Source organism: Zalophus californianus, chromosome 10 (genome assembly GCF_009762305.2).
Source record: "Zalophus californianus isolate mZalCal1 chromosome 10, mZalCal1.pri.v2, whole genome shotgun sequence".
Lineage (NCBI taxonomy): Eukaryota > Metazoa > Chordata > Mammalia > Carnivora > Otariidae > Zalophus > Zalophus californianus.
The window spans coordinates 103,972,347-103,996,575 of record NC_045604.1 but is presented as its reverse complement, the minus strand read 5'-3'; the positions used below and the strand labels follow the sequence as shown (position 1 = coordinate 103,996,575).

Below are 24,229 nucleotides of genomic sequence, written 5' to 3'. Positions count from 1 at the left end.
TGACATACAACATTGTGCAAATTTAAGATATACAACATGCTGATTTGATACACTTATATATTATGATTGTCATTGTACTGACAGCTAACACCTCAATCATGTCACATATTTATAATTTCTTTTGTGGTTGGAATAATTAAATCTAGTCTGTTAGCAAGTTTGATGATTATAATACAATATTGTTGTCTATATTCACTATATAGTACATTAAACTTCCAAGACCTGTCTACTAGTTGCAAGTTTGTAATGCATGCATTTTTCAAAACAAAGATTAAACTGTATACTTAAGGTCTGTGTATTTAATTGTCTTCAAGTTATATCTTAATATAAAAAGATAGAAAAGAAGGAAAGTGAAAAGGCAAGCCATAGACCAAGAGAAGATATTCACTATATATATGTGATAAATATATATATATATGATAAAGAACTTACATCCAAAATATATAAAGAATTCTCACAAATCAAAAGGAGAAAAAGACCTTATTTCTAAAATGGGCAAAAAACTTGAACAGGCACTTCACAAAACTAACCCAATGATTCATAAACACGTGGGAAGGTGCTCGACATCATTACTTAGCAGGGAAATGCAAATTAAATCCACAAGAAGATGCCCCCCCACCCCCGCACATACACACCCAGAATGGCTAAAACATAAAAGACTGACAATTCCAAGCGCTGGCAGAGTGTGGAGAAAGTTTATATTTTCAGATGCTACTGCAGGAAGCCTTCCTACAGCAGGGAGGGAGGGGGCTCAAGGTTGACAAGGAGTCACTGTGAGTATGTCTCTGCTGCTCTCCTAGGCCTGAGTGTCCTCAGTTTCTCACAAGGCACAACTGGGGAATGGCTGCCTGAAGCCACACAGTCCCCATTTGGCTCACATTCCTCCTGTCCACACCCCTTTCTTTCCATTGCCCCCCGCCATGGGCCCCTGGCACATTCAGCCAGAGCATACTGCCCTGGGCCATCCTTTTCAAAGCCAGCAACACTGCTAGTGTTAGTCCTGGCTCACGGGGCAGACGGTAGAGGCTCAGCCCCCCTCTGACAGCATGGATGGCCTTCTCTCCCGCAGCCTGGGCCTCCTCTCCACTAACCCATCTCCTCTCTGCTGGTTGGTACCCACAAACTCCTCACAGCCTCCTGGCCCACCTCAATCCCTCTGCTATTCACCTGCAGTCTCACCAGCCATTGCTGGCACCCTTCGGTAGCCCACTGCCTTCAGGCTAAAACTTGAGCTGCTGGGCTCGGCATTCAAAGCCTCTATGGTCCACTCCATTTTTCAGCCCGTTAGACCAGATATGAACATAAGGGACCTTTCGGGCATGCTGGGGCAAGTTAGAGAAGGCCCACAGCACTGTCCAGAGGTAAGATAGATCAGGCAAGCCTTGGACACAGTAGGGGGCGGAGCGGAGGTGGCTGCTGGGGATGCCCCATCTGGCCCACACAGTGATGCACATGGCTGGCAGCTGGGGGGAGGGAGGGAGCAGGCCAGGTCAGCCACTGGTAGACACATCTGACTTCCCTGAGGGAGGCAGGGCCGGCACGAGTAGTCTTAGGCCAGGGATGTGGGAGTTCAGCATGGACTTTTGTCCTGGTAGGGAAAGTGAGTCAGAAGCTTGGACCTGTGGACCAGGCTGTGCAGTGGGTGAAGGGAAAGGCCAAGCCTGGGCCCCTGGGAGATGTCAGCCGACTTGGTGTGAGAAGGGGGCATCTCAGGGCTAAAGGGCCGAGTTCCCAGCTCTGAGGGCAGGTGCTGGGGTGTGAATATCATTTGTTAAGCAGGTGCTGCCGGCACCAGGTCCTGTGCTGGGCTGTGTATCAGGAGGGGCTTGGCAGGGGTTGGGGATATACCCAGAGCAACTTTAAGGAAGGGAGTGTGTGCAGAAAGGGATAGGGGTGGGGCAAGGAACCAAGAAGGGGTGCTGAGGCCCAACATAGCAGATGTGGGGAACCATGATCTGCCCGCCCCACGCCTGGAGGGGCACCGGAAGGAGAGGTGTTACCGGGGTGCAGAGAGGGCTGGGACCATGCAGTAGGGCCCCCACCCCAGGAGCCAAGAGCCTAGAGGTGTGGCTGCTAGCAGAGCTATGACCAGGCATGAAGGGTGCCTGGGGATGAGCGCCCCAACTTCTCTTTCCTCCAGCCCGCCTCTCCTGAGTACCTCATATGCATTGTTCGGTCATCATCCCTCAGGGTGGCGATTTTTTGTCCATTTTATGGAGGAGGAAAATGAAGGTCAGCAGTGAGGGGACCTGCCCACAGCCACTGCACAGTTAGTAAGTGGCCAGGGCACAGGCCTGGGACCTTAACCTTAGTGTTCAGGGCAGGCCTCCGAGGCGCTTCTCAGACGGATGACAGAGAAGGCAGCCCAGGGTGGCAGATGGAAGCTGGCTTCGAGAACCCAGAGCTCGCCACCAAGCAAGGTGGCTCCCTTGGGATGGTGCCTTTAGTGCCCTCCTGCCTCTGAGCTGGAGCCCTCGGCTGCATCTGGCCCCCCTCTGGTGGCTCCCCTCGAGGCCTGGCCTGGACACCTGCCCGTTGCGTGGCCCACGCTGACAGATTGGGTGTCTTCGGTGCACCCACAGCTGCCGCTAAGTGGCTTCCTGGCAGGGACTCAGGGGTCACCCCATTGCTGCTTGACTCAAACAGCACTGGCCTCTTCGGGGTGCCTGCCACGTCTGTCTGCCAAGATTGGGTATGTTTAGCATCAAATCTGAGACGCGGCCCCTGCTTGGTGACTCCTGGGAGAGCTCCAAGGCCCCTCGGGGCAGACGCACAGCCGGCCAGGGGCGGGTGGGGCGGGGGTGCTCTGGGCCCTGGTTTGAGAGAGCTGGCGGGTCTCAGCCCCCGTGTTCCCAGCGTGCCACACATGCAGGGTTGCTCTGTGTCCCGGGCGCCTGTGCTCCGACCTCTCTCGTTGGCTGGTGGTGGCCGGGCCCCCGGCTCTGGGACCCGGCTCTGGACAAGTCCCCGATCTCAGAATGTTTCTGCTTCTCCTTGCAGTGTGTTCCACCGAGGCCCTTTGGGGACCTGGGACTGGGTGAGCCTGTGTTTCGACCACTGTCCAAGGCTCCGGTCCCAATCACTGAGGCCACCAGTGCCAGGCGAATGGTCACAGGGGTCAGACCAGTATGGTTCCAGGACCAGTGCCACCTCCTAAGCCACGTGATCCTGAGCAAGTCACTGTATACCCTGCCTGGGGCTCAATCTTCTTTGAAAAATGGTGAGAGGAGCTGAGTACATGCTAGCACCTCCTTTGGGACCCCCTAAGAATGTGCGTGTCATCACGAGGCTGCTCTGCTCTTCCCCAGCTGTCCTTGGTGGGCCCCATGCTCCCAGCAGGTATGTCAGAATGAAGGGCAAATACAGACAAGGTAGGGATCAGGAAAGTCTCCTTGGAGTGACACTGGAGCTGGAAGTGCGGCCCAATAGGGACGTCGTGGGTCGAAGGAGGCCGAGGAACAAGCATTCCAGACGGAGAGACCCACGTGCAGAAGAGGGAAGGCGTGTTAGGCAAACAGTGGTGGCTGGTGATGGTCAGAGCAGAAGGTGCATGGAGGGGGGTGGCGGGAAGTCGGCTAGAAAAGTGGGGGTCTGAGGACCAGGGAGTCAGGGGCTGGGTGAGCCTCAGCAGATGGGGCAGCTCACTCTGGAAGTCAGGAGGGGGTGGCTACCCACAGAAGGGACCGGAAGCAGGGTCTCTCCATGTGTGGCCGGGGACCACCTGCCTCGGATCACCTGGGGAGTTCTTAAAATGCAGAGTCCAGGCCTGTGGCTCTACAACTCTAGGTGCATTGCTGACAGAGAAATCTGAGGGAAGAGGGGGACAGCCCCATCTCAGCCTGGTCAGGGCCTGGGGCAGCTCGGGGGCCGTGTGCAGAGGGCATCTGAGGCCTAGGGTGAGCCAGGTGGGCGGGCCCGGTGTCAGGCTCCTGGCTCAGGGTGCACGTGGGCCCCTGGCGTGTTTCCCAGCCGGTAGAGGGCCCGTTTCCCTCCATGTCCCCTCTCCGAGGCAAGGAGAGGCTGGGGCTGAGCCTCAGGGGTCACTGGTCGGGGCTGCAAACTCTGGATCTGTGCAGCGGGAAGCCTGGCCTCAGAGCCATCGGGCGGGAGCCCTGTCCAGCTGAGACTGGCCCTTTGTCTCCATCTCAGCAGGGGAAGGTGCCCGAGTTGGTGTCCAGCTGGAGCCCAGGCTGATTGGCAGTGCCAGCCTCCCATCTGGTCCTGGAGATGCCCCCCAGAGTTCCAGCGAGAGAGGGCAAGGGACAAGGACCTGGCCCCGGGCTTGGGGGAAGACTGAGGAACAAACAGCTTCTCCACCACTCAGGCGCAGAGGCCCAGAGTGTACCCAGAGACGCAGAGGGGCGGTGTTGGGCCACAGCTTAGACTCAGCTGAGCCAGGGTGGCAAGCCCCATGCCTCTCCCGACGGCTCGGGGGCCTGGTCAGTTTGCACACGGGAGGGAGGTGTTCCCCACCTCGCCAAGCCTCCAGATTTGAAATAATCCCAGCTCAGTGAGGGCTGGGGGCTGAGGAGGCCAGGGAGGAGGGTAGGGCCCAGGGACAGGGCCCGGGGAGGGTCCAGGAGCTCTGAGAGGGGCCTGTGTCCTGAGCCTGTGGATGAGCCGAGGCTTGGCCCGGGCCGAGCTCCCTTGGTGCCTGGCACTGGCTGAGGCTGGGGGTGCCTGGCCTCTTCCAAAGCCCTCCTGGTCGGGTCGCAGGCAGGGCGGGCCGGGGGCCGGGCGTGGCCCCTCATATCTTCCCTGTTACTTCATCCATTTTGCTCCCGCTGATCCTTTGTTTATCTCCCTGGGAATGCAGCCGCGGTGGAAATTGGGGCCAAGGGAAAGGCCAGAGCCTAGGACGCCTCCAGAAGAGCCCCAGCCTCACTTGCCTGCCTCCCTCACCTGGGTCCCTGGGCTGAGCCGTACAGGAAGGTCTCTGAGAAGCTAGCGTGGGACCCAGAGGCCGGTTCTGGCCCGGGCCCAGCCGCGACTGGGCTGTGTGACCCTGCCGAGGACTGACGGTCCCTGGGCCTTGCTTTCTTCATCTTAGTTGGGGGTTATTCTAAATGACCTTTGAGAATGCTTATTGTCATGAACAATGAACCTACCATATCATAAACACCAGCCTCGGCCCAGCGTGTCCCCGCTCTCCCCTGAGGCTCACCCATCTCCATGGATCACCATGAGCCCACTTGAGAGAGGAGCCGGGCTCCAGGGGCTCTTCCCAGGTGGAGGTGGGGGCGGAGACTGGGCTAGGAGAAGACCCCCTGGGCAGGGTTGGGGGTAGCTGTATCGGAGGTCAGGGCTGCCATGGGCCGGGATGTGTGTGCCTAGCAGGGCCAGTGTCTGAAAATGTCCTTTAAAAACCGGTCAGTGGGAAATGCCAGGCCCATACCACGCTTTCCTGTTGCAGGGCCCCTGGCTGAGGGTGCAGGGTGGAAACTGGTATCGCCTGGGGGCCTGGGTTAAGTGGGCCCTAATCCCAATCACCAAGCAAAACGGTCTGTCCTGGAAAATCACCCGCTTGGGTAGGAGGCAGGCGCTATGGCTTTAAGCAGGCGGGGCTGAGCCCCTGTCCTTAGTCAGCGATGTCCAAGGACAGCCCGACCCTGCCAGGAAGAGACTGCCAGGCCGCTGGTCAGAGGTAGAAACTGAGGCCCAGAGAAGCTGATGGAGTGGCTCAGGGTACACAGCTGTGTACCTGTCTGATCCAGAAGCTTGACTACTATCTGTCCAGACCTTGGCTGCCTGGAAGACCCTCTTCTGGTGTCCCCACCTGGGCTCGGCAACCCGAGAGGGCATGCATTGGGGCCAGGTACTAAGGCCAGAACCCCAGTGGCCTCTTGTCTTCTTCTCCCCAGTGACTTGGTGTTCCAGTCTGTAAAATGGGGTGGGTGGGTCCAACTCTGGGCCTCTGGGTGTCTGCCCTCCGTCCTGGAACCTTCAGGAGGAATGAGGTCATATTTGTCTGGGGGCTGGAGCGTCTTGGAAGGAGAAAGCTCGGCAAAGACAAGGGCCCATTGTCCCCCCTTCCCCGGTCCCCTGCCAGCTTCCGCCCCAGTCACCAGACAAGGCCAGCCCTGCCTGTAGACCCCAGAGGCCACCATGTGCCAACAGGGGGTGACTCAGTGCCCCCTCCCTTCCCATTAATTGGCATTGCCTGGAATCCCACCATCAACGCTTTGTCGGGGTGCCACAAAAGGGAAGGCAGGAGAGGAAGGGACGGCTCTGGGGTCCCCCCCTGGGGATGTCACACTGGGGGCTTTACACGTGGGCTTGGCTGACGTGTCCCACAATAATAAGTAATGAAAACAGCAAAACGTGTGTGCTTGCTTTTCAGCGGCCTTGGTTTGAAGCTCTCACAAGCATTAGCTCAATGATTGCTCACAGCCCCCCCTGAGGGGGGGCATTGATGTCATCACCCCCATTGCACAGATGTGGAACCCTCGCCCTCGGCCACCCAGCTCATAACTGGTAGATGAGGATGGAAGAGGTAGAATTTGGATCGGAGTCTGTGTGGTTCTCGAGAATTCTGCAGAGAGGCTCCGGGATGCTCAGGTGGGGGGCCGGGACGGGGGGATGGAAGAGAGGCAGGTCCAGATCCTGGAACTCACAGTAGATGGGGCGTCCCCATAGAGATGTGGGCACCTCCCCACTGAGCCCATAGACCAGGCCTCGGTCCTTCGGGGGCTACGGAATGGAGAGTTCTTTGCTGCTCGGGACCAGGAAGGCTCCCCGGCCTCTGGCACGGCCAAGGCGGGATGAGAGATGCTCAAGCAATTTCAGCACTTGGAGACACCTAATGGGGCCACACATAGGCAGGGCTGCTACTGGGCCGGAGACACCCCTCTTTCTGGCCTCCCTGCCACTCTGAGGCCAACGGAGCTCTGTCAGCAATGAGCCAGGCAGAGACAAATAACAGCTCAAGCTTAATGCGTCCGAAAGTAAACTCTCGATTTCCTCCCCAACGTGCACTTCCTTGTGTCTTCCCCGTCTCAGGAAATGGTACCATCGTCCGCCCTGTTGCTCAGGCCAGAAAACTGGGAGGCATCCTTGGATCCTCCTGCTTCTCACCACCCACATCGCTCCATTGCCAAGACCTGTCAATTCTACCCCAAAATAAACCCCAAATCTACTTCCCTCTGTTCCTGCTGCCACCACTGGGCTCAAGGCACCACCCACTCTCCCTGGACAACTCTTCCAGCCTCTCTGCCCCTCCAGCCCACTGCCCCGTGGGAACCGCAGGAAGCAGCTCAAAATGTAAATCAGACCCTACGTTTCGCTTGCTAAATTGCACCAATTCCTATCGTGTTTGGAGCCAAACTGATGCCCCTCGATGACTATGAGGTCCCTTGCGACCTGGCTTGACCTCATCACCTCACCTCTGTCTACTCTTCCTGTCCCTCCGGTCTCGGCTCGTACCTCGCTTTCTTCGCCAACCCCAAAACTTGGTCTTCCCAAGTCCGTTCCCTCACAGCCCCTTTGTAGGAATTTTCCTGGACTTATAATTGCGTGGTTACGCTCTGGCTTCCCAACCAGCTAAGACCCGTGAGAGCAGAGCCCTGCCTGCCTTGTCCACCGCCATTCCTGTCCCACCCCGGTCAGCACTCAACATCTCAGTTGGATGAGTTAACAACAGGAATAATAGCAGTGGCCAAACTGTTCAAGCACAGTGCTCTCTCGCAGTGAATGCAATCACAGCACCACCCGATGAGAACTCGACGCTCAAGGCTCCCCATTTTTCGGCTGTGGAAACGGGTAGGCTCAGAAGTTAGGATCAATCCCCCGGGATCTCACAGCCTGAGTAGGGCAGAGCCAGGTTCAGACCCAGGTGGGTCAAAACTGAGGTCAGACCTTCGAACCACTATGCTGTCTCCATAACGCACTATAATCAATGGCATTCTTGTCGTGCCATCGCGTCTGAGAAGTCGTCCGTGGAAAGATGCACCATTGTTTCATGGCCCATTAAGACAGGTAAAAACTTCTGACAATTAAACCATGACAGGCCATCCCAATTTCAAAGATGTGAAACTGTGGCCACAGGAGCTTTTGGGGGATTGATCTGAAAATACAGTATTTTAGGGAACAAAACCCATTCAGTCCTGAGGACCCAAGGGAAAATCAATAGATGGATTTCTCAGTGGTGCTGAGGATTGCTCTGTAGCCACTGGGGAGCAGGAAGGAGCCCCGCCTGCCCCCCACCCAGCCCCCGTGTGACCTCAAGGTCGAGCAAGGATAATTCGCTAATGGATGTGCTGGGGAGCCCAGGTGAGGGAGGTAGTGAGGCTTCACGGAGGAGAGACATCTAAGACAGACATCAGAGGAGGAGCAGAGCTTAAGTGAGCTGAGAGGGGGTGGGAAGCGTGTCAGGCACAGGGAAGGGCCCACATGAAGGTCTGGAGGACAACTTCCCTTGTGGGAAATGGCATGTGGCTTGTGTGTCTGGAGCCATCGCTGGATGGATGGATGGTGATGGTCCTCCCCGGGGCTGCTGGAGCTGAGGCTTCATCCTGCAGGACAGGGAGCCCGTGAAGCCAGCGACAGCGGAATGACCACACCACCTTTGTACGTTAGAAGGATGGAGTGAGGAGCCATGGGAAGCCTGAAGGCAGCGGGGAGGCCTGAGAACGGCTGGGACGTGCTGTCAGGCCACTCTTGGGCAGGACGGTACCAACGGGCTGACTCACACGCTTGCTCTGGGGGCTCCCTTGGCATGACTGGGCCCACTGGTGAGGGGCCCGGGGAGCAGGCAGGACAGGAGGCAGCCTTCCCCCAGGCCTGGGAATGTCCGGGCTGGCTGAGAGCCCGCCAGAGGCCGGTGAAAGGCCTACTTTACCATGACAGATGGGGGCCCCGTCGGCCACGCCAATTAGGCAAGATGGAGTGCCAGGGCCGCGCTATAAATATCTTGGCCACTGACCAGCCCAAGAATGTAAATGGTGGTGTTGAACAAGCAGGAGAAAATGTTCAGTTCAGACAGGATGGGGTTTTTGTGTGTTTTAAAAACATGCTCTCCCCTCCCTGAAGACTTCAGGTCGGGCAGCAATCAGGCTGGGTGCCCAAGAGCTGGCTACTTGTCCAGTGGGGGGCTGGAGCGAAGGCTTGTGAAATCCAAGTCTCGGGGCAACTCCCTGGAAAAGTCAGTGCCTTTGAAGCCTAGAAAAAGCCTGAACCCCACTTGTTGCTTTCTCCCTGGTCAGAGGGGTGCCTGGGTAAGAGAATGCACTAGCTGTCCACCTGGGGGACACACAGCCCAGACAAGTGTGGTAGTGGGGGGGGGGGCGTGCCACCGGTGATCAGAGGCATCTCCCCAACACCAGGCTGTTCCCAGAGTCCTCTGTTCTGTTGCAGGCGTGCTGGACCGGGTGTCATGTGCTGGGGCTGAGGGCACACCTGCTCTTCAGGTGTGGCTTTCTGTCCGGGTCACTGAACAGTAAGGCTGGGAGACCCTCAGAGGTGCCCGTGGAGCCACGGGTCCCCCCTACTCAAACACCGTTTGTAAATCTTGAGCAGTTGATCCTCCCCCTCATCACCTTTTTCATTTCGAAGCACAAGGTTGCAGGACGGCAGGCAGGGGGAAGCAAGGGCCGGCTGAGAAGGGGAGGCAGTCAGCAAGCCCTCGGAGCAGCCCAGAAACCCTCCGGCCAGCCCTGCGGGTGAAATACACACACTGAGGGCCCGGGTGAGAGATCGGGGCTGGCGGGAGGGACAGAGTGGCTGCGGCCCGGGGTGAGCCAGGCCTGCAGAAAACCTCGGACAGCAGGAAGGGCAACTTTCGGGATGCTTTGTGGCGCTGAGGCCCTGCTCTGTGTGCCCGGGAGAAGGTGTACTGAACTGGGAAGGATGCACTGTCCCTGGGGAAGGGAGAGGCAAACCGCATACACGTGGGGGGCAGGGGGAGGAGGGGGCCCAGACAGAGTGGGGTCAGGCACGGTCTTGGCTCCTGGCCCAAAGCAGCCCACCTGGAGGGGCCAGGCTAAGGGGATCGGTAAAGGAGTGCACTGGGCTATCCGAGGGGATTGTGGAGGAATTGACTCATTTCGCAAATATTTGTTGAGGGCCTACTACGTGCCAGGTGCTGTGCTCAGTTCTGGCTGGAGTCCCCAGGCACAGAGGCAGGGCAGGGGGTCTGTCTGGCCTGCCGGAGAAGGGGCTCCCAAGGGCGTGGAGACTGGACTGCAGCTCAGCCAAGCTCCAGGCAGAGCTGGGGGTAAAACTCAAGTTCTAGGGGGAAGGTCTGGGGCCTGGAGGCAAGCCCAGGCAGATGTTGGGAGTTGGGGCTGGACCAGCTGGGGAGGAGTAAGGGGCAGTGCAGGGCTTGGTGGGTGAGCAGACCCCAGAAGTACAAACTGGAGGTCAACGCTGCTCCCTCGGAGCCCCGCAAGAAGGTGGTGGTGCCTCCTCCCAGCCTGGTCGGGTGGGCTTAGAGAACAGAGCAGGTGAAGAGGATGATAAGACCCTGGGCCCTTGCCTGGAACATGCCACTCATCCTGCAGGTCCTGCAGACGGGGCTCAGAGCAGGTACAGATGCGCTGTATTGCTTGGGCTGGAGAGGGGTCCGGGGGGGGGGGCATGGCGGGAGCAGCAGGAACTGGAGAAGAACAGTGGGGTAAGCAGTCTCCCACTCTGAGCCAGTGGACTGGTGGGGTCTGGCAGCATCCACACCTGCCACACTGTGGAATGAGGTGACCACCCAGAGAGGCCCAGACGGATGGAGCCTGGCTTGTGCCCAGGGATGGGCTCCATCTTCCCATTGGGTGTGCAAATGCCTATGCGAAGCAGGCATCTCAAAGCAAGTGCCCAAGGGTGCACTTTTGTGGGAGACCAATGGGGTGGTGAAGCCAAGGGAAGATACATCTATGGAAGTCCAAGGGTGTGAGTGTGCCTTGACCGTGGGACCTGTGTGGGCATTCAAGGGCTGCCCTGGGATTCCAGACACCCGCAGCCTGGCAGTAGCATGTTGCTGTGTATTGCTCGGTCTTCAAAGATGATTTATACTGCTGATCACTGCAGCTCTGTCCCCCATGATCACTCCTGGGGGACTGCCCCATCCCTCCACACCGCCCATCCCTGAGCCAGGAAGATTCATCTTTTTTCCTCATGATTTCTTCTATTGCTTGGAAACTTATAAACCACTTGGGAAGTTTCAGAAAAGTTAAGGAAGTTAAGAAAAATTTATAAATGCTTTTCCAGAAGGTAAGAAAGACTGCAATGTTTCTTACTAGCTACTGTAGAATTTTATTACTTACTTATATAAGTTTTAACGCTGTCATCTGCCTGGAGATAATTTTAATGTTGAATATAAAGTGTTAGCTAATTTCCTTGCACCCCGAATTGCTGTCCCTCCAATCCATTTTATAATTCAATTTATAAATGTTTTACGAAGTCTTGCATTTTTATATATAATAGGCTCTTATATAAAATTGCGGCTTTGTATTTTGTTCCAATGGTGCATATTTCTGATCTTACTTCAGTACCACACTCTTAAATTATTGTTCTTTTAGAACATGTTTTATGGAAGGCTTTATAGCATAGTAGCTAAGACTACAGTCTTTGAAGTCGAACTCCCTGGGATTTATACACAGGAACTTTGCCACTTAATAAATGTGTGACCTTGGGCAAGATACCTCACGATTCCTCATCTGTAAAATGGAGTATTGGGAGTTCTATAAATAACATCTCCCTCACACATTCAAAACAAACTAAGAGATAGCCACAGGAATCAGACAGAGATTAAACATTAACTTTATTACGGAAGACTGCTGTCCACTGCCACCACTTGACTCAACTCTGCACTCGATGGCCTAGCCATCGCAATAAGGCAAGAAAGAATATGAAAAGGGGGCACCTGGGTGGCTCACTTTGTTGGGCGACTGTCTCCGGCTCAGTTCATGATCCCGGAACCCTGGGATTGAGTCCTGCATTGGGCTCCCTGCTCGGTGGGGAGTCTGCTTCTCCCTCTGACCCTCCCCATGTGTTCTCTCTCTCAAATAAATAAATAAAATCTTAAAAAAAAAAAAGAAAAAGAAAAAATATAAAAAGTATAATGATTAGAAAATCAAGCCAGAGGGTGCCCGGGTGGCTCAGTTGGTTGAGCGACTGCCTTCGGCTCAGGTCATGATCCTGGAGTCCCGGGATCGAGTCCCACGTCGGGCTCCCTGCTCAGCAGGGAGTCTGCTTCTCCCTCTGACCCTCCCCCCTCTCATGCTCTCTCTCTCTCTCTCATTCTCTCTCTCAAATACATGGATAAAATCTTTAAAAAAGAAAGAAAGAAAGAAAGAAAGAAAGAAAGAAAGAAAGAAAGAAAGAAAGAAAGAAAGAAAGAAAGAAAGAAAGAAAGAAAATCAAGCCAGAGGCGCCTGGTGGCTCAGTCGGTTAAAGCATCCAGTTCTTGATCTCAGCTCAGGTCTTGATCTCAGGGTTGCGAGTTCAAGCCCTGTGTTGGGCTCCATGCTAAGTGGGGAGCCTACTTAAAAAAGGGGGGAAAAATCAAGTCAAAAAGCAAAGCCTCAGTGGGCACCTTCACCCTTCATCCCTGATTTAGATACACTGGACCCCAGGCATAGGTAGCACTGGACCCACCAGGTCTTCCCTCCACCCTGCCAGGCAGAACCTTCCCCCGTAAAATTACTACAGAGCACAGTAGAAAAGACTAGTCCTGCGGGAGGAGAAACAAGGGAGAAGAGAGAGTACAGGAAAGTCTTCTAGCTGAAGTCCCTTCACGTAGGAATATGAGTTGGAGATGGTGGTGGAGACTCTCGCAGTGACTTCGCAGGGGGTCGTAGTCAGCATGCCTGTGAGGCCCTCAGCCCAGTGCCCGACACACTGGTGCACAGTAAGTGCTGTTCTTATCACCAGTATGCATGGGATCCTGTTCTGTTTCATTCTTCCTCCTGTCTTGAATTTCTTAAAAAAAAAAAAAAAAGTCCCCACGTATTTTTCCAGATGAAAATACAGTCCTTTGGTGATGTTCTAAGATAAAAGACTTTTCCTTAACACCTGGCCCACCCCCACCATTTCAATACGTGCTGCATCAATGCGTATATGATCCTGGGTAGGGGCGATTGGTTCAGGCAGAGGACTGAGGTGGGCAGTAGGGAGAGGAAGGCTGGGGGTAGTGGGGAGGTTAGTGGGTTTGGGGAATGTGAGGCCAGGTAGGGAGAGCCGGGTGGGCTACCAGGGCTGGCGATGTGAGCCCAGGAAGTGAAGGCCAAAGCCAAGGGACTTGTAACCTTCTGGGAGCCGAGAACATATCCCAAGGTCAGGGTCTTGGTCCTGGGTTCAGCTCTGCAACTGGCCACTGTGGGCCTCAGAGCTCCTTTATCAAATGAAGGCCCTCTCCATGCCATGGTGCTGCAAACGTCTCTCCTGATTAAGGGGTGTCCCCCAGCCCCCCAACCTATTCTTTATCTCCCCAGACACCCAGGCCTGCTTCCCTTTCCCATTACCCCACTTGAGCCTTAATGTCTTCCTGGTCTCTGAGGGTCCTCTGGTCCTCTCTTTATCTCATTCATTCTAAAAATGGTTTGGAGGGACCACCCTGTGACTGGGCTCGGGAAAACCAGTGGGGGGCACCCAGACAGGGTCTCTGCTCCTGGGGGGGAGGCCTTCCAAATTTGAGGTCAGAGAGCCAGGAAATGATAACTAACATGATCTGTGCTCCTCTGGTCCCCATGGCAGCCCAGCGGGGGGCCCCAGAGCAGCCCTGGGAAGGAGGGGAAGGCTTCCCGATGGAGGTGATGTTTGCACTGAGCTGACGGACGAGGAGACATTAGCTGGTCATGCTGCTGGCTATAGGGAGACAAGGCAGAGAGGACTCCAGAGAGGGGGACACACAGTACCCCCGCGTCTATCCGGGATGACTGGCGCCAAGTTGGAACAAGAGAGCCCAAGGAGATCACTGCAGGGGAGTGGGTAGTTAGTGGTGGGGTGTAGGCAAGTGACACGATATGATTGGCATTTTTCACAGGTCAAGCTGGATTGGAAGGGGCAGGAGTGGATGAAGGTAGAGTCGGAAAGCTATCCTTGGAGATCGGACAGAAATCAGATGGCAGCTTGGAGGGGGAAGAGAGGAGCGCAGGGGTAATGGGTGAGGGGTAGGATGGTGGGGGGCGAGGAGGGTAGGGAGTGGGCGTGGGTGGGGGTAGCTGGGGTGCGGATAGGGTGGAAATCCAGACATGGGCGAGATGTCCTGGCGGGCAGGTGGGCGGGACCCGGGACGGCGGGGAAGAGAGACGGGTGGAAATGACTCGGTTTTGAGCAACAGGGATCGCTGAGCTGGAGCACTGCGGGGAGAGCAGTTTGTGGGGAAGAGGCGTCTGGGTTTGGACAGCAGAGACTGAGGTGCTAAAGATGGACATCCAGGCAGAGGTAACAGTGCCCATCCGGACCAAGGAGGGCAGAGTGGGGGGTCCTAGGAGCCTGGAAGGACAGGGCTTTGCCGGTGGGGCTGGCTCCGTGGGGTCCCCGCTGACCTGGGTGGGGACCGCTTGGGCGCCCGGACGACGTGTGCCGGGGAGTGAGGGAGGTGAGGAGTGGAGACAACCATGCAGACAGCTTTCTGGAGAGTGGCCGGGACAGGGAGGCGAGAGATGGGGCGGCCAGAGGCAGGAGTGGGGCTCTGGGAGGGTTCCCTTCTTCTTTTGACAGTGAGATGTTTAAATGCCAATGATAGCCGGTGGTCGGGGGAGGAGAGGGGATGCCTGGCCAGAGGCCTGGAGATGCAAGGTTGATGACATCCCATAGAATTAGTTCCAGGCTAGTTCTGAGGACGAAGGCTTAGAGTTTGGGGACAGAGAGGGAGGCATGGAGGGTTTCTGCAGGAGAGCTCAGTGACAGAAGAAAGCCCAGTTGGCCTGGGGCTCGGGTCAGAGGTCACTGGGCCAGGTCTGAGTCTGGAGTTAGGGTCAAGATTCAATTTGGAGTCAGAGGGTTCTGTCCAGAGTGGGAGAGTTGATGGTTAAAACAAGGTCGGAGCCTCACACCCCAAGCTCAGGGTGCCGCCTTAGAACCACTGAGGTCAAAGATGAGCTCTCCCAGGTGTTCAAATCCAGGTGTCTGACCTGGACCGGCTCCCATCCAAGAGCCCTCCACCCTGAACGACAATGCCAACTCAGACCCTACTCTTCCTTCGGGCCAGGAGGGCCCCCAGCTCAGCCCACCCTCCCCACAGCTGGGCACGAGCCGAGTGGTGCCCTGCCCAGTCCAGGGTGAGAATTCTGGCCACATGTCTCTGTGATGTGGTCACGTTGGAAAAATGTTAATCAAATATTCTCCTCCGTGTTTCCTTTTTTTCCCAGGCTGGATTCCTAGAAGACAGGAATTTATGGTGTGAGAGCTCCAGCCCCCACAAACCCACAGCCAAGGTCAACAGCACGAGGCGGGCAGCCCTGCCAAGCAAGGAGGGGAGCAGTGACTTTGGGAGCTGGTTGCACAGAAAACCAAAGTACATGCATTAACAACAACAAAAAAAGTCCCTTCTCTCCCTCATGTTCCCAAACCAGGGGCTTAAACAAAAGTCCCCCAGACTGGCCCAGACAAGACCCCTTGTCTGGGAAGAGCAAACCTACTTAGAGACAAACCTCTGAAGCTGAGGTTACATCCTCAGGGAGAGTTCCCAGAGGTCCGTGGAGGGCCTGAAAGGGGTCCCATTGCTGAGACGCAACGACACCAGCCCCCATCTGGCCTCAGGAGGGTGGGGAGTAGGCTACCCATGGTGCCCCCATCCTTCTAGCCGACCAAGGGCAGCTGAGATGGAAGGAGGAGCCCCGGGCCCTTCACAAAGCACCCCCAACATGGGAGCTTGATTTGCCCAGTCTCCCCTCTGCCTTCTGGAGGCTTGGGTCTTGACGACCCACACACAGTGAATGCCCAGCACCCCAGAGGCCAGGGCTCCCTGTCACAAGCCCAGAACACTGAGTCTCTGGCAGTACAGAATAAGCTTACCCCAGCCTCCTGGGGAGGAGAGCAGGGGCCTGGAGACCACTTTGATTCAAACCCCAATGACTTGGTGCTAGGAAGACAGCCCCCACCCTGGCCATGAACACAGGCAGGTGAAACCAAACATCTACTGGTTATCCATGCATCTGACGTTTCTGAGCCCCATGGGGTGCCAGGCCCCTGGGAAAGTAAAACAAAGCAATCTCCTGCCCCGGAGAAATGCCTCCAAGTGGGGGTGGAGGGAGCAGTGACGTGGGTTTCATCACGTGATCATCACGTGAGGGGCTGTGGGTCCCCCCAGGAGGGACTGAGCACCTTGGGGTGCAGGGAAGGACATGGGTCAGAGAAAGTTCCTGAAGGAGGTGCCCCCAGGGGTGGCTGAAGTTCACCAGGAGGACACCCAGTGGGGAGGGGGCTTGAAGGGAACATTCCAGCTAAGTCCACAGCATGTGCAAAGGCCCAGAATGTTTATACCTTGGTAAGACTTTTCATATAAATAAATTCTCAAATCCAGAAAAACAAAGAGGCTTCTGGCAAACCTCATGTCTGGGTTTCTTGCTCAGAAAATGGAGCCTTGCTCTGCCTAGTCCAGGGATCAGCAGAGAGTGTCGGCCAAAACAGCCCTCAGGTTCCCACCCCTCGTACCCCAACAACACCACCCTGTGCACCTGCCAAGGGGTCCACCTCTCAGCCCCTGCCTGACAGTGCCTGCTTCCTCCCCACCATCCCCTTCCCAGGCCCAATTAATTACCACCTTCACCCTGGGCTCCTGCCGTGTGCCAGGAGTCGAGACGGGATGGGAGATGCTCCTTTGGGGTCCCAGGGTCTTTCCAGAGTCTCTGACCCCTGGGTGCCTGGAGGAGAGGAAATCCGACCTCCTGTGTATATGTTATTTTTAAATCTCTTTTTGGCCCTCAAAGCCCAGAGGATTGATTGATTGATTGATTGATTTAAATTTTTTTAAATTGAAGAATAATTGACATACGGTATTGTATTAGTTCAGGTGCACAATGATGGGTACGTGCATTACGGAATGAGCACCATGGTAAATCAGCACTCAACGTTGTTACTGTCCTATCAGCCATACTCCCTGTGCCCCGGGGGCTTCATGGACCTGTTCCTTTCAGCCCTGTTCCTGCCCCTTCCGGCAACGTTCTCATGCATGTGTTTTTATTCGTGTGTATTCTTGAAGATGAAACTGGCATGGGGTTTCCTCTTGGGGAATGGCACGTCTTGGACCTGGAAAGATCTGGTGGCTGCACCACATCGCAACCAGACCCAATGCCGCTGGGCTGAAGGCTTTCCAACGGGGTCAATGTCATGCTGTGTGAATTTGACCTCATTTTTTTGTAAATGTGTATCGCCGTTTGGGAGGGGGCATTATTTATGTGAGTGGAATTGGGCTAGGGGTTTCATATTTCTTTCTTATTTTTTCCAGCCATGCTCTGTTTTTAGGATCCGACAACCTAGTCTTGTCTTCCACAGGGCTTGTGGCTTCATGTGTGACTGCCACGTGGCGCCCTGGGGTGGGCGTGGCCAGGTTTTACACCCACACCCCAGTGATGGGCACCTGGGGAGGCGCTCCTGCCCACATCCTCCCAGTGCTGGCCAGTACCTACCTCTGTACTGCCTGGTGGCCTGATGGGTGATAAGCAGTATCTTATTATTGTTTTTTAATTTGCACTTCTCTGGTTTTAAGTGAGTTTGAGTCACTTCTGTACTCTGGTTGTTTCCATTTCCTCTTCTGCAAATTGCCAATTCATACCCTTAGCCCATTTTTTAATAAGGGCTGCCGTCTTTCTCTCCTTGCTCCATGGGCATCCCGTGTATATTCTAGAACTTCAGTCCCTTGTTGCCTAAAAGGCACAAATATCCTCCTCCTCCTGTCTGCCACATTGGAGTCCTGAATTCCAGCTGGATATTTTTGAGGAACTTGATAAGCTTATTCTAAAATATATGGAAGAATAAAGATTTGTAAATGGCTAGCCGACTTTGAAAAATAGAACCAAGAGCGGAGGCCTTGCCCGGCCTGCCGTGAGCACACGCCACGAAGCCGTGGGAAGGAAGGAAAGCAATAGGGTCTGGGTTCAGAAACAGCCAGGTGGGTGGCAGAGCAGATCACTAAGTTCGAAAAGAGTCGAACACACCACAGGTCCAAGGAGAAAGGATGGAGGGCTTAGGAGGGTTGAAGAAATGGGCTCACTTGATGGAGAAAAACTGCCACTGGATCTCTACTTACTATCTCCTAAGAAAATGTCTCCAAAGGGATTAAAGCCAGACCTAAATATGAAAAGCAAGACTCTGAATTTGCTAGAATAAACTGTTGGGAGAATATGTTTGTCACACAGGAGTGGCAGGACTTCTTGAAACAAAACCCCAAATGCACACACCATAAGGCAAAACCGGAGGGCCTGCAGCCTTATCCAGAGGAAGTGGCATTTCCTCCCGGATGCCGGCCTCAGCCCTGCCCACCTGGTGAGTCATGGGCGCTCTTGAGGCTGGCAGCCCGGCCCGCCCTTCCCGCCGGTCCTCAGGAGGGAGCAGCGTGCAACACCCGCCTTATCTCGCCCCCGCCCGCAGCCCTGCAGACGTGAGGTCAGGGCTGGGATGCAAAGTGGGTGGGAGGCAGGAGACAGTGGAGGGGTCGCGGAGGGGCAGGGAGAGGTCAGGGGTTGCTGGCAGAGTTGCCACCGCCCAGGCAGAGCAGGCCCCTGAAGGACCCCGGCCAGGTGTCAGGCCTGAGGGAGGTGAAAGGCTCAGGTCATCAGGAGGTGGCAGGGGACAGGGACACTTGCACCACCCTAGTGGAACAGAGGGTCCTAACTTGAGACCTCCAGTGTGGGACTCTATCCGTACCCACCTAATAAGCTGCTCCTCCCAGAATCCTCTCTGGCTGTTCCAATAGTTCTTTGCAGCCAGACCTTCCAGCCAAGACACAGCCAGCCCGAGAAGCCACCGAGAACCAGACGGGATGCGTCGGCCCTCCCCAGGGTGTGTCTGTACTCCACCCGGGGGTCTCCCTGGGATACACTGGGTATCTGCGCCTCAACCCTTTGGTCATCCAACAAAGGGCCCCCCAACACCGGCACCAGCCCTGTCCCCAAGGCTCCCCGAGTTAAGGTGGGATGAGTGCCCCTCAACAGCACAAGTGTGTGTCTGGATGTCTGGGGCCGAGCTGTGCACGTGTGTCCACGTGTATCTGTGTCCGTGCGTGTGTGCAAATGTCCGACCATCTGTCCGCCTTTGCCTTGTCCCCGAGTCTACGCCAGCTGAACCAACTGCTCTTTTCCAGAAGGTCCCTGATAACTGGGACAACCGTCCTCCAGCCCGCCTCCAGGCAGCCCAACCAGCGCTGGGCAGCGCTCTGCAAGCCGGGCCACCGGCTTACTTAATTATCTGTTCGGGGGTGCACCGCTGGGCCCCGAGGGGCTTGCAGCCTGGTCTGCCTCCTTTGGCCAGCTGGCAACGATGAGAGGGGGCTACAGTCTGTGGGTCTCTGTCCAGGGTGAGCAGGGGCAGGGGCACCCACTGCATAGTCCATACCTCCCTCCCCCCCCCCACCCAAGCACTGAACCCCACGGCACGGGAGAGAAGGCATTAGTCAGATTGTGCCAGATATACTGCTGCGACCAAAAGAGAAAGGTTTGTAGACACACACACACGTACGTGCTCATACATGTGTATATCGTAAAACACTGCGACTCACTTTTGAACAAATGCGTTGTTTGTGAAGATTCACATTTGTGTTGAGAGCACGCAGTCGGCCTACAGAACTCGGCCAGGGCCCCCCACCCCGCCCGCCGAAAACTTCTTGAAACCCCCTTTCCAGTCCCTGCTCTCCCAGCCACGAGAAGCCCTCTCTGGGGTTGATGCGGGCAACAGCCTGCCCCACCCTCCTTCTGCCCTGACCCCAGCTGCCGGTGCCACCGCTGGGAAGAAGAGCCTAGAAGGAGATTTTTCCAGAGAATAAATGCCTCAGGCCCACTGCAGCTGTGGTCCTCCCAGAGTCCGGGGTGGCCCTGGGGGCATTTGCTGAGCTCCAAGAGGGACGCCTTCAACGCTGGGCAGCTTAAGAATCAGAGACCAGGGCCTTTTCCGCCCGCTCCGCCCTCCCCTCCCCCCCGAGTGCCGCTCCGGCTGCACCGCGCTCGCTCAGAGCTCCCGGCTTCTGCTAAGGTAGTGCCGCCGTCGTCTCTCTCCAGCCGTCGTCATGATCATCTACCGGGACCTCATCAGCCACGATGAGATGTTCTCCGACATCTACAAGATCCGGGAGATGGCGGATGGGCTGTGCCTGGAGGTGGAGGGGAAGGAAACCAGCTTCACAAAAGAAGCCTACAAGAAGTACATCAAAGATTACATGAAATCAATCAAAGGCAAACTTGAAGAACAGAGGCCAGAAAGAGTAAAGCCTTCTATGACAGGGGCTGCAGAACAAATCAAGCACATCCTTGCTAATTTCAAAAACTACCAGTTCTTTATTGGTGAAAACATGAATCCAGATGGCATGGTTGCTCTGCTGGACTACCGTGAGGATGGTGTGACCCCATATATGATTTTCTTTAACGATGGTTTAGAAATGGAGAGATGTTAATGAATTGGGCCATGACTTTGGATGTGTCACCTGTTGCCGTAACGGGCTGCTCCTCTTCATCCACACGACACCAGGACTTAGACAGATGGGACTGATGGCATCTTGAGCTCTTCATTTGTTTTGACCCTGATTTATTTGGAGCAGAGGCATTGTTTTTAAGAAAAAAACATGTCATGTAGGTTGTCTAAAAATAAAATGCATTTAAACTCAAAAAAAAAAAAAAAATCAGAGACCAGAGGGATGGGACCCAAGCCTTGCCCAGCCCTTTCTAGAAACGCCTGGTGGGAAAGCAAGGTAGGTGCAGGTGCTGGGGGCAAACAGTCGCCTTGGGGCCAGGAAGACGAGCCTCCTGAGCCGTGGCCCTGCAGGCCTTGGGCCAGCAGAGCCGGTGTGGATGGGGCATGGCCTAGGCACGGCGGGAGACCCAAACCGTCCATCTTTCCAAGAAGGGACACATCCCCCTCTGCCTGCTCCCTTCTCAAGCCCTGAGTCTGTGCCAGCCGTGGGGACACAGGTGTGGGCCGGATGCCACTGTGCAGAGTTCCTTCTCCTTGGAGGCCCAGATCGAGTGATGCCTCCTTGGCGAAACCACCTGGACCCCGAAGCCCCTTTCTCAGTACCACTGGTGTGACGTTCTGCACGGAGGAGACAAGGGCCCGAGGGTCAATCCAGGATGCAAATCTGATCATGCTGCCCCCGCTACGACCCTTGCATGGCTCCCAGTGACCTCCGTGAAGACGGTCAAACTCCTCAGTCTGGCATTCCATCCATGCCTGGCAGGATCCAGCACCCCCCCCCAGCTTGCAAGCTCCCCACCCCAAGCCTAGCCTGCTCCGTCTTGCTTCTGTGCTTTCTGAATTGTGGTCACCCCGATTGCAATGCCCCCTCTCTCCCTTTGAACTAGCAAACTTCTCTTTGTCCTTGAAGACGGGGCTAGAAGGTCTTCTCCTCCAGGAAGCCTTCTTGGATTGCCAAGTCAGGATCAGTGCCTCCTCTGGGCTCTCACAGCCCCATGCTCACCTCAGAGCACCCCATTCCTCCGCTGCAATAGTCTCCTTGCTGGACTAGGGCTGAGGCTCTGCTTGGTTTATCTCCATACCCAGGGCCTGGCACACAGTAAGTGTTTGTTGAATTAAGGAGTGAATGTACCCATTTTACAGACAGGGGACATGAGGCCCTAAAGAGCAGTGACGGGGGCTGTAATTCGTGTGGAGTATAGATAGTCCTAGGAGTTTCTAAGAAGGCTGGTTTCCAGCCTCCTGAGAGTGGCAAGTAGGATCTGCCTGCTCCTGACCTTACCCTGGGTCAGGCCCCCACAGGGAGCGACAGGCTTGACGACCACCACCCCCCAGGAGCCGGGAAGCAGGGCAGCCACGGGAACAGTCTTTGGAGATCTTTGGGAATGCTTCCTGAAAACCAGGTCACCCAGGACATCCTCCCTGCAAAGCAGGAGCTCCTGGGCAGGGCGGAGTCTTGCCTCTGGGCCCCTCTCTGCCTCCCCAGCTGGCTGGAACTCAGGGCGGCGCAGGCAGCACCAGGAGGGTGTGGTGGGAGCAGGGAGGTGTTGGAGAGAAACAGGCCTGATTTATGAGGCCGGCAGTGATGGGGCCACTTGGCAAGGTGGGCACGCACGACAGACCCTCGCAGATAAGAGCCCAGAAGTATGTGAGTGATGTAAACCATAGTGCGGGGGCACCCCAGTTTCCCTGTTCCAGCCAGAGACGCCCAGACTGGGGCAGGACGGGGCAGCCATCTTGGATGGGAGGAAACATCAGGATCTTCCAGGGCCTGGCCTTGCTTTCCCCACCAGACGGCCTGAACCCCTCGTCCTTCCCCATGCTGCCACCTCCGCGCCACCACTCAGACCATCCCCATCCCTCCCACTTAGATTCCCCGGCATCACTGAACCCTGCCCAACTCTGCTTTCTCTCTCAAGGCAAACCTGCTCCAGAATTTTCCCTGACTCCAGGCTTTTCTTCATCACTGCCCCCAGACCACATTAGGCTCCCCTCCCTCGTGGCTCACCATGGCCCTTCTCAAGCTCAGCTTTCCCGACCTCCTGCATTTCTCAGGGTATGCCCACACTTCTTGACACCTTGGGGCCTTGGCACCCATGATGCCTTAGCTCTAAAATCCTCCACGCTAATCTGCTGGCAAACTCCTATTCAACCCTCAAAACCCATCTCATAAGGTCCGCTCTTTCCGAGTCATCACTGCAGCTCAAAGGTAGAGAAAGCGCATCCCTCAGCTTCCCCAGCCCCCCAACGTCATCCCAGCCCTCTTGGTCAGAGTGTACCTCCTTTGACAGGGCTTCTCGAGGGTAGATGCCTCCTGTGTGCCCTCTCTGGGTCCCCAACGTCCACCTTGGGCTGTCCAGGACTCAGAATCTCCAAGGTCAAGGCCAGAGCCTCCCTCCTTTTGTGAAGAGGCCCCTGCCCTGGAACACAGAAAGGATGGGGTCTCCATCAAAACCCCCTCAACTGCCCACTCTCCGTGGTCCCGCACAACCCAGTCCTGGCCCATTGCCCTCCATCCTGATCACAGTGGTCATGTGAAGGGAATGCCCAGGACTGCTGAGAGAGGGGGAGCCTGAGGCTAGAGGTGGGGGCAGCGGTACATAGCATCCAAGCCCAGCTCAAACAGTGGTCGAGCCCAAGCTGGTTGACTCCCTGGCCCTGTGTCCAGAACAGGTTGAGGACACACCCGGCCTCGGTATGGGCACAGGACCTACCAGCAGGGGCCCGGTCAGGACACAGGAACGAGGGAAAGTCAGTGTGGGCAAGGTCAAGGGCTGCACCGGCTACCTGCTCAGAGCCGAAGATACACATAGGCAGGGGCATACTAGTTGTCCACGTGGGGCAGGGCGATGTACAGCTGAGCGCCCCGGAGCAGAACCAGGCTGTCAGCCGTACGCAGAAGGCCGGTGTCTGCTGACTGACAATGTAGACACCACAGGCTCATGCCGATGGCACGGCCGCCCGCCGCTGCGTCCAGCACAGATTCCCTTGGCCGTGGGCACAACAACCTGGGGACCCACGTCTGCAGACAGGACTGTGCGTGCTGAGGCAGGGCCCTCGCCCCTGCAGACAGCCACGACCCCTCCTCACTGCCCTCCCACAGGAATGCATGACTTTGGATGGAGACTGTGTCATCCAAGAAACATTCCATGTTTTCCTTGGTGCGTGCTCTGGGAACGTGGCAGGAACACTGTCCACACTGCCGTCCACATACTTGGGTGGCTGCCGGGACGCTGAGCTGCCTGGGCCAGCCGTGTCCTCAGTCCAAAGGGCCCCCTCCGGGCCCTGGAAGGCCACCCATCTCCACCACCTGCCCGGAGGGCTGGTGGGAATATCTCTGGGGTTGGGATCAGGTTTCCATAGGGGGCAGTTTGCTGAGAATGGAGGTCAACTGCCCCTACCCACATCCAGGCCCTGCTTGGCCAAGCACTGTCTTTGAGTCTGGGAGACAGAGACGTGGATGCTGGTTTCCCTACTAGCCACGCGCACTGACTTTGGGCAAGCCATGCAGCTCTGCAAGCCTCAGTCTTAGCCTCCATACAATGGGCTCCCTCAGGGCCTTCCAACTCCAAAGGGTCTAGAGTTAGAAACTTTGAGTCTTGGCCTAGACAGCTCATACCAACAGCACAGAAAGGGCCCCACCAGTATCCCCACGCCCACACCTCATGGCAGGGACACA

General features: G+C 56.0%; 1 protein-coding gene across 1 annotated transcript; it reads left to right on the top strand.

Annotated features, from left to right (window-relative positions):
* The first annotated feature begins 20,048 nt into the window (after positions 1 to 20,048).
* Positions 20,049 to 20,758, top strand: LOC113932984 (translationally-controlled tumor protein-like). The gene has a single exon (XM_035722413.1). The coding sequence runs from the start codon at positions 20,150 to 20,152 to the stop codon at positions 20,531 to 20,533; it is 384 nt and encodes a 127-aa protein (XP_035578306.1). The 5' UTR covers positions 20,049 to 20,149; the 3' UTR covers positions 20,534 to 20,758.
* Positions 20,759 to 24,229: the final 3,471 nt, after the last annotated feature.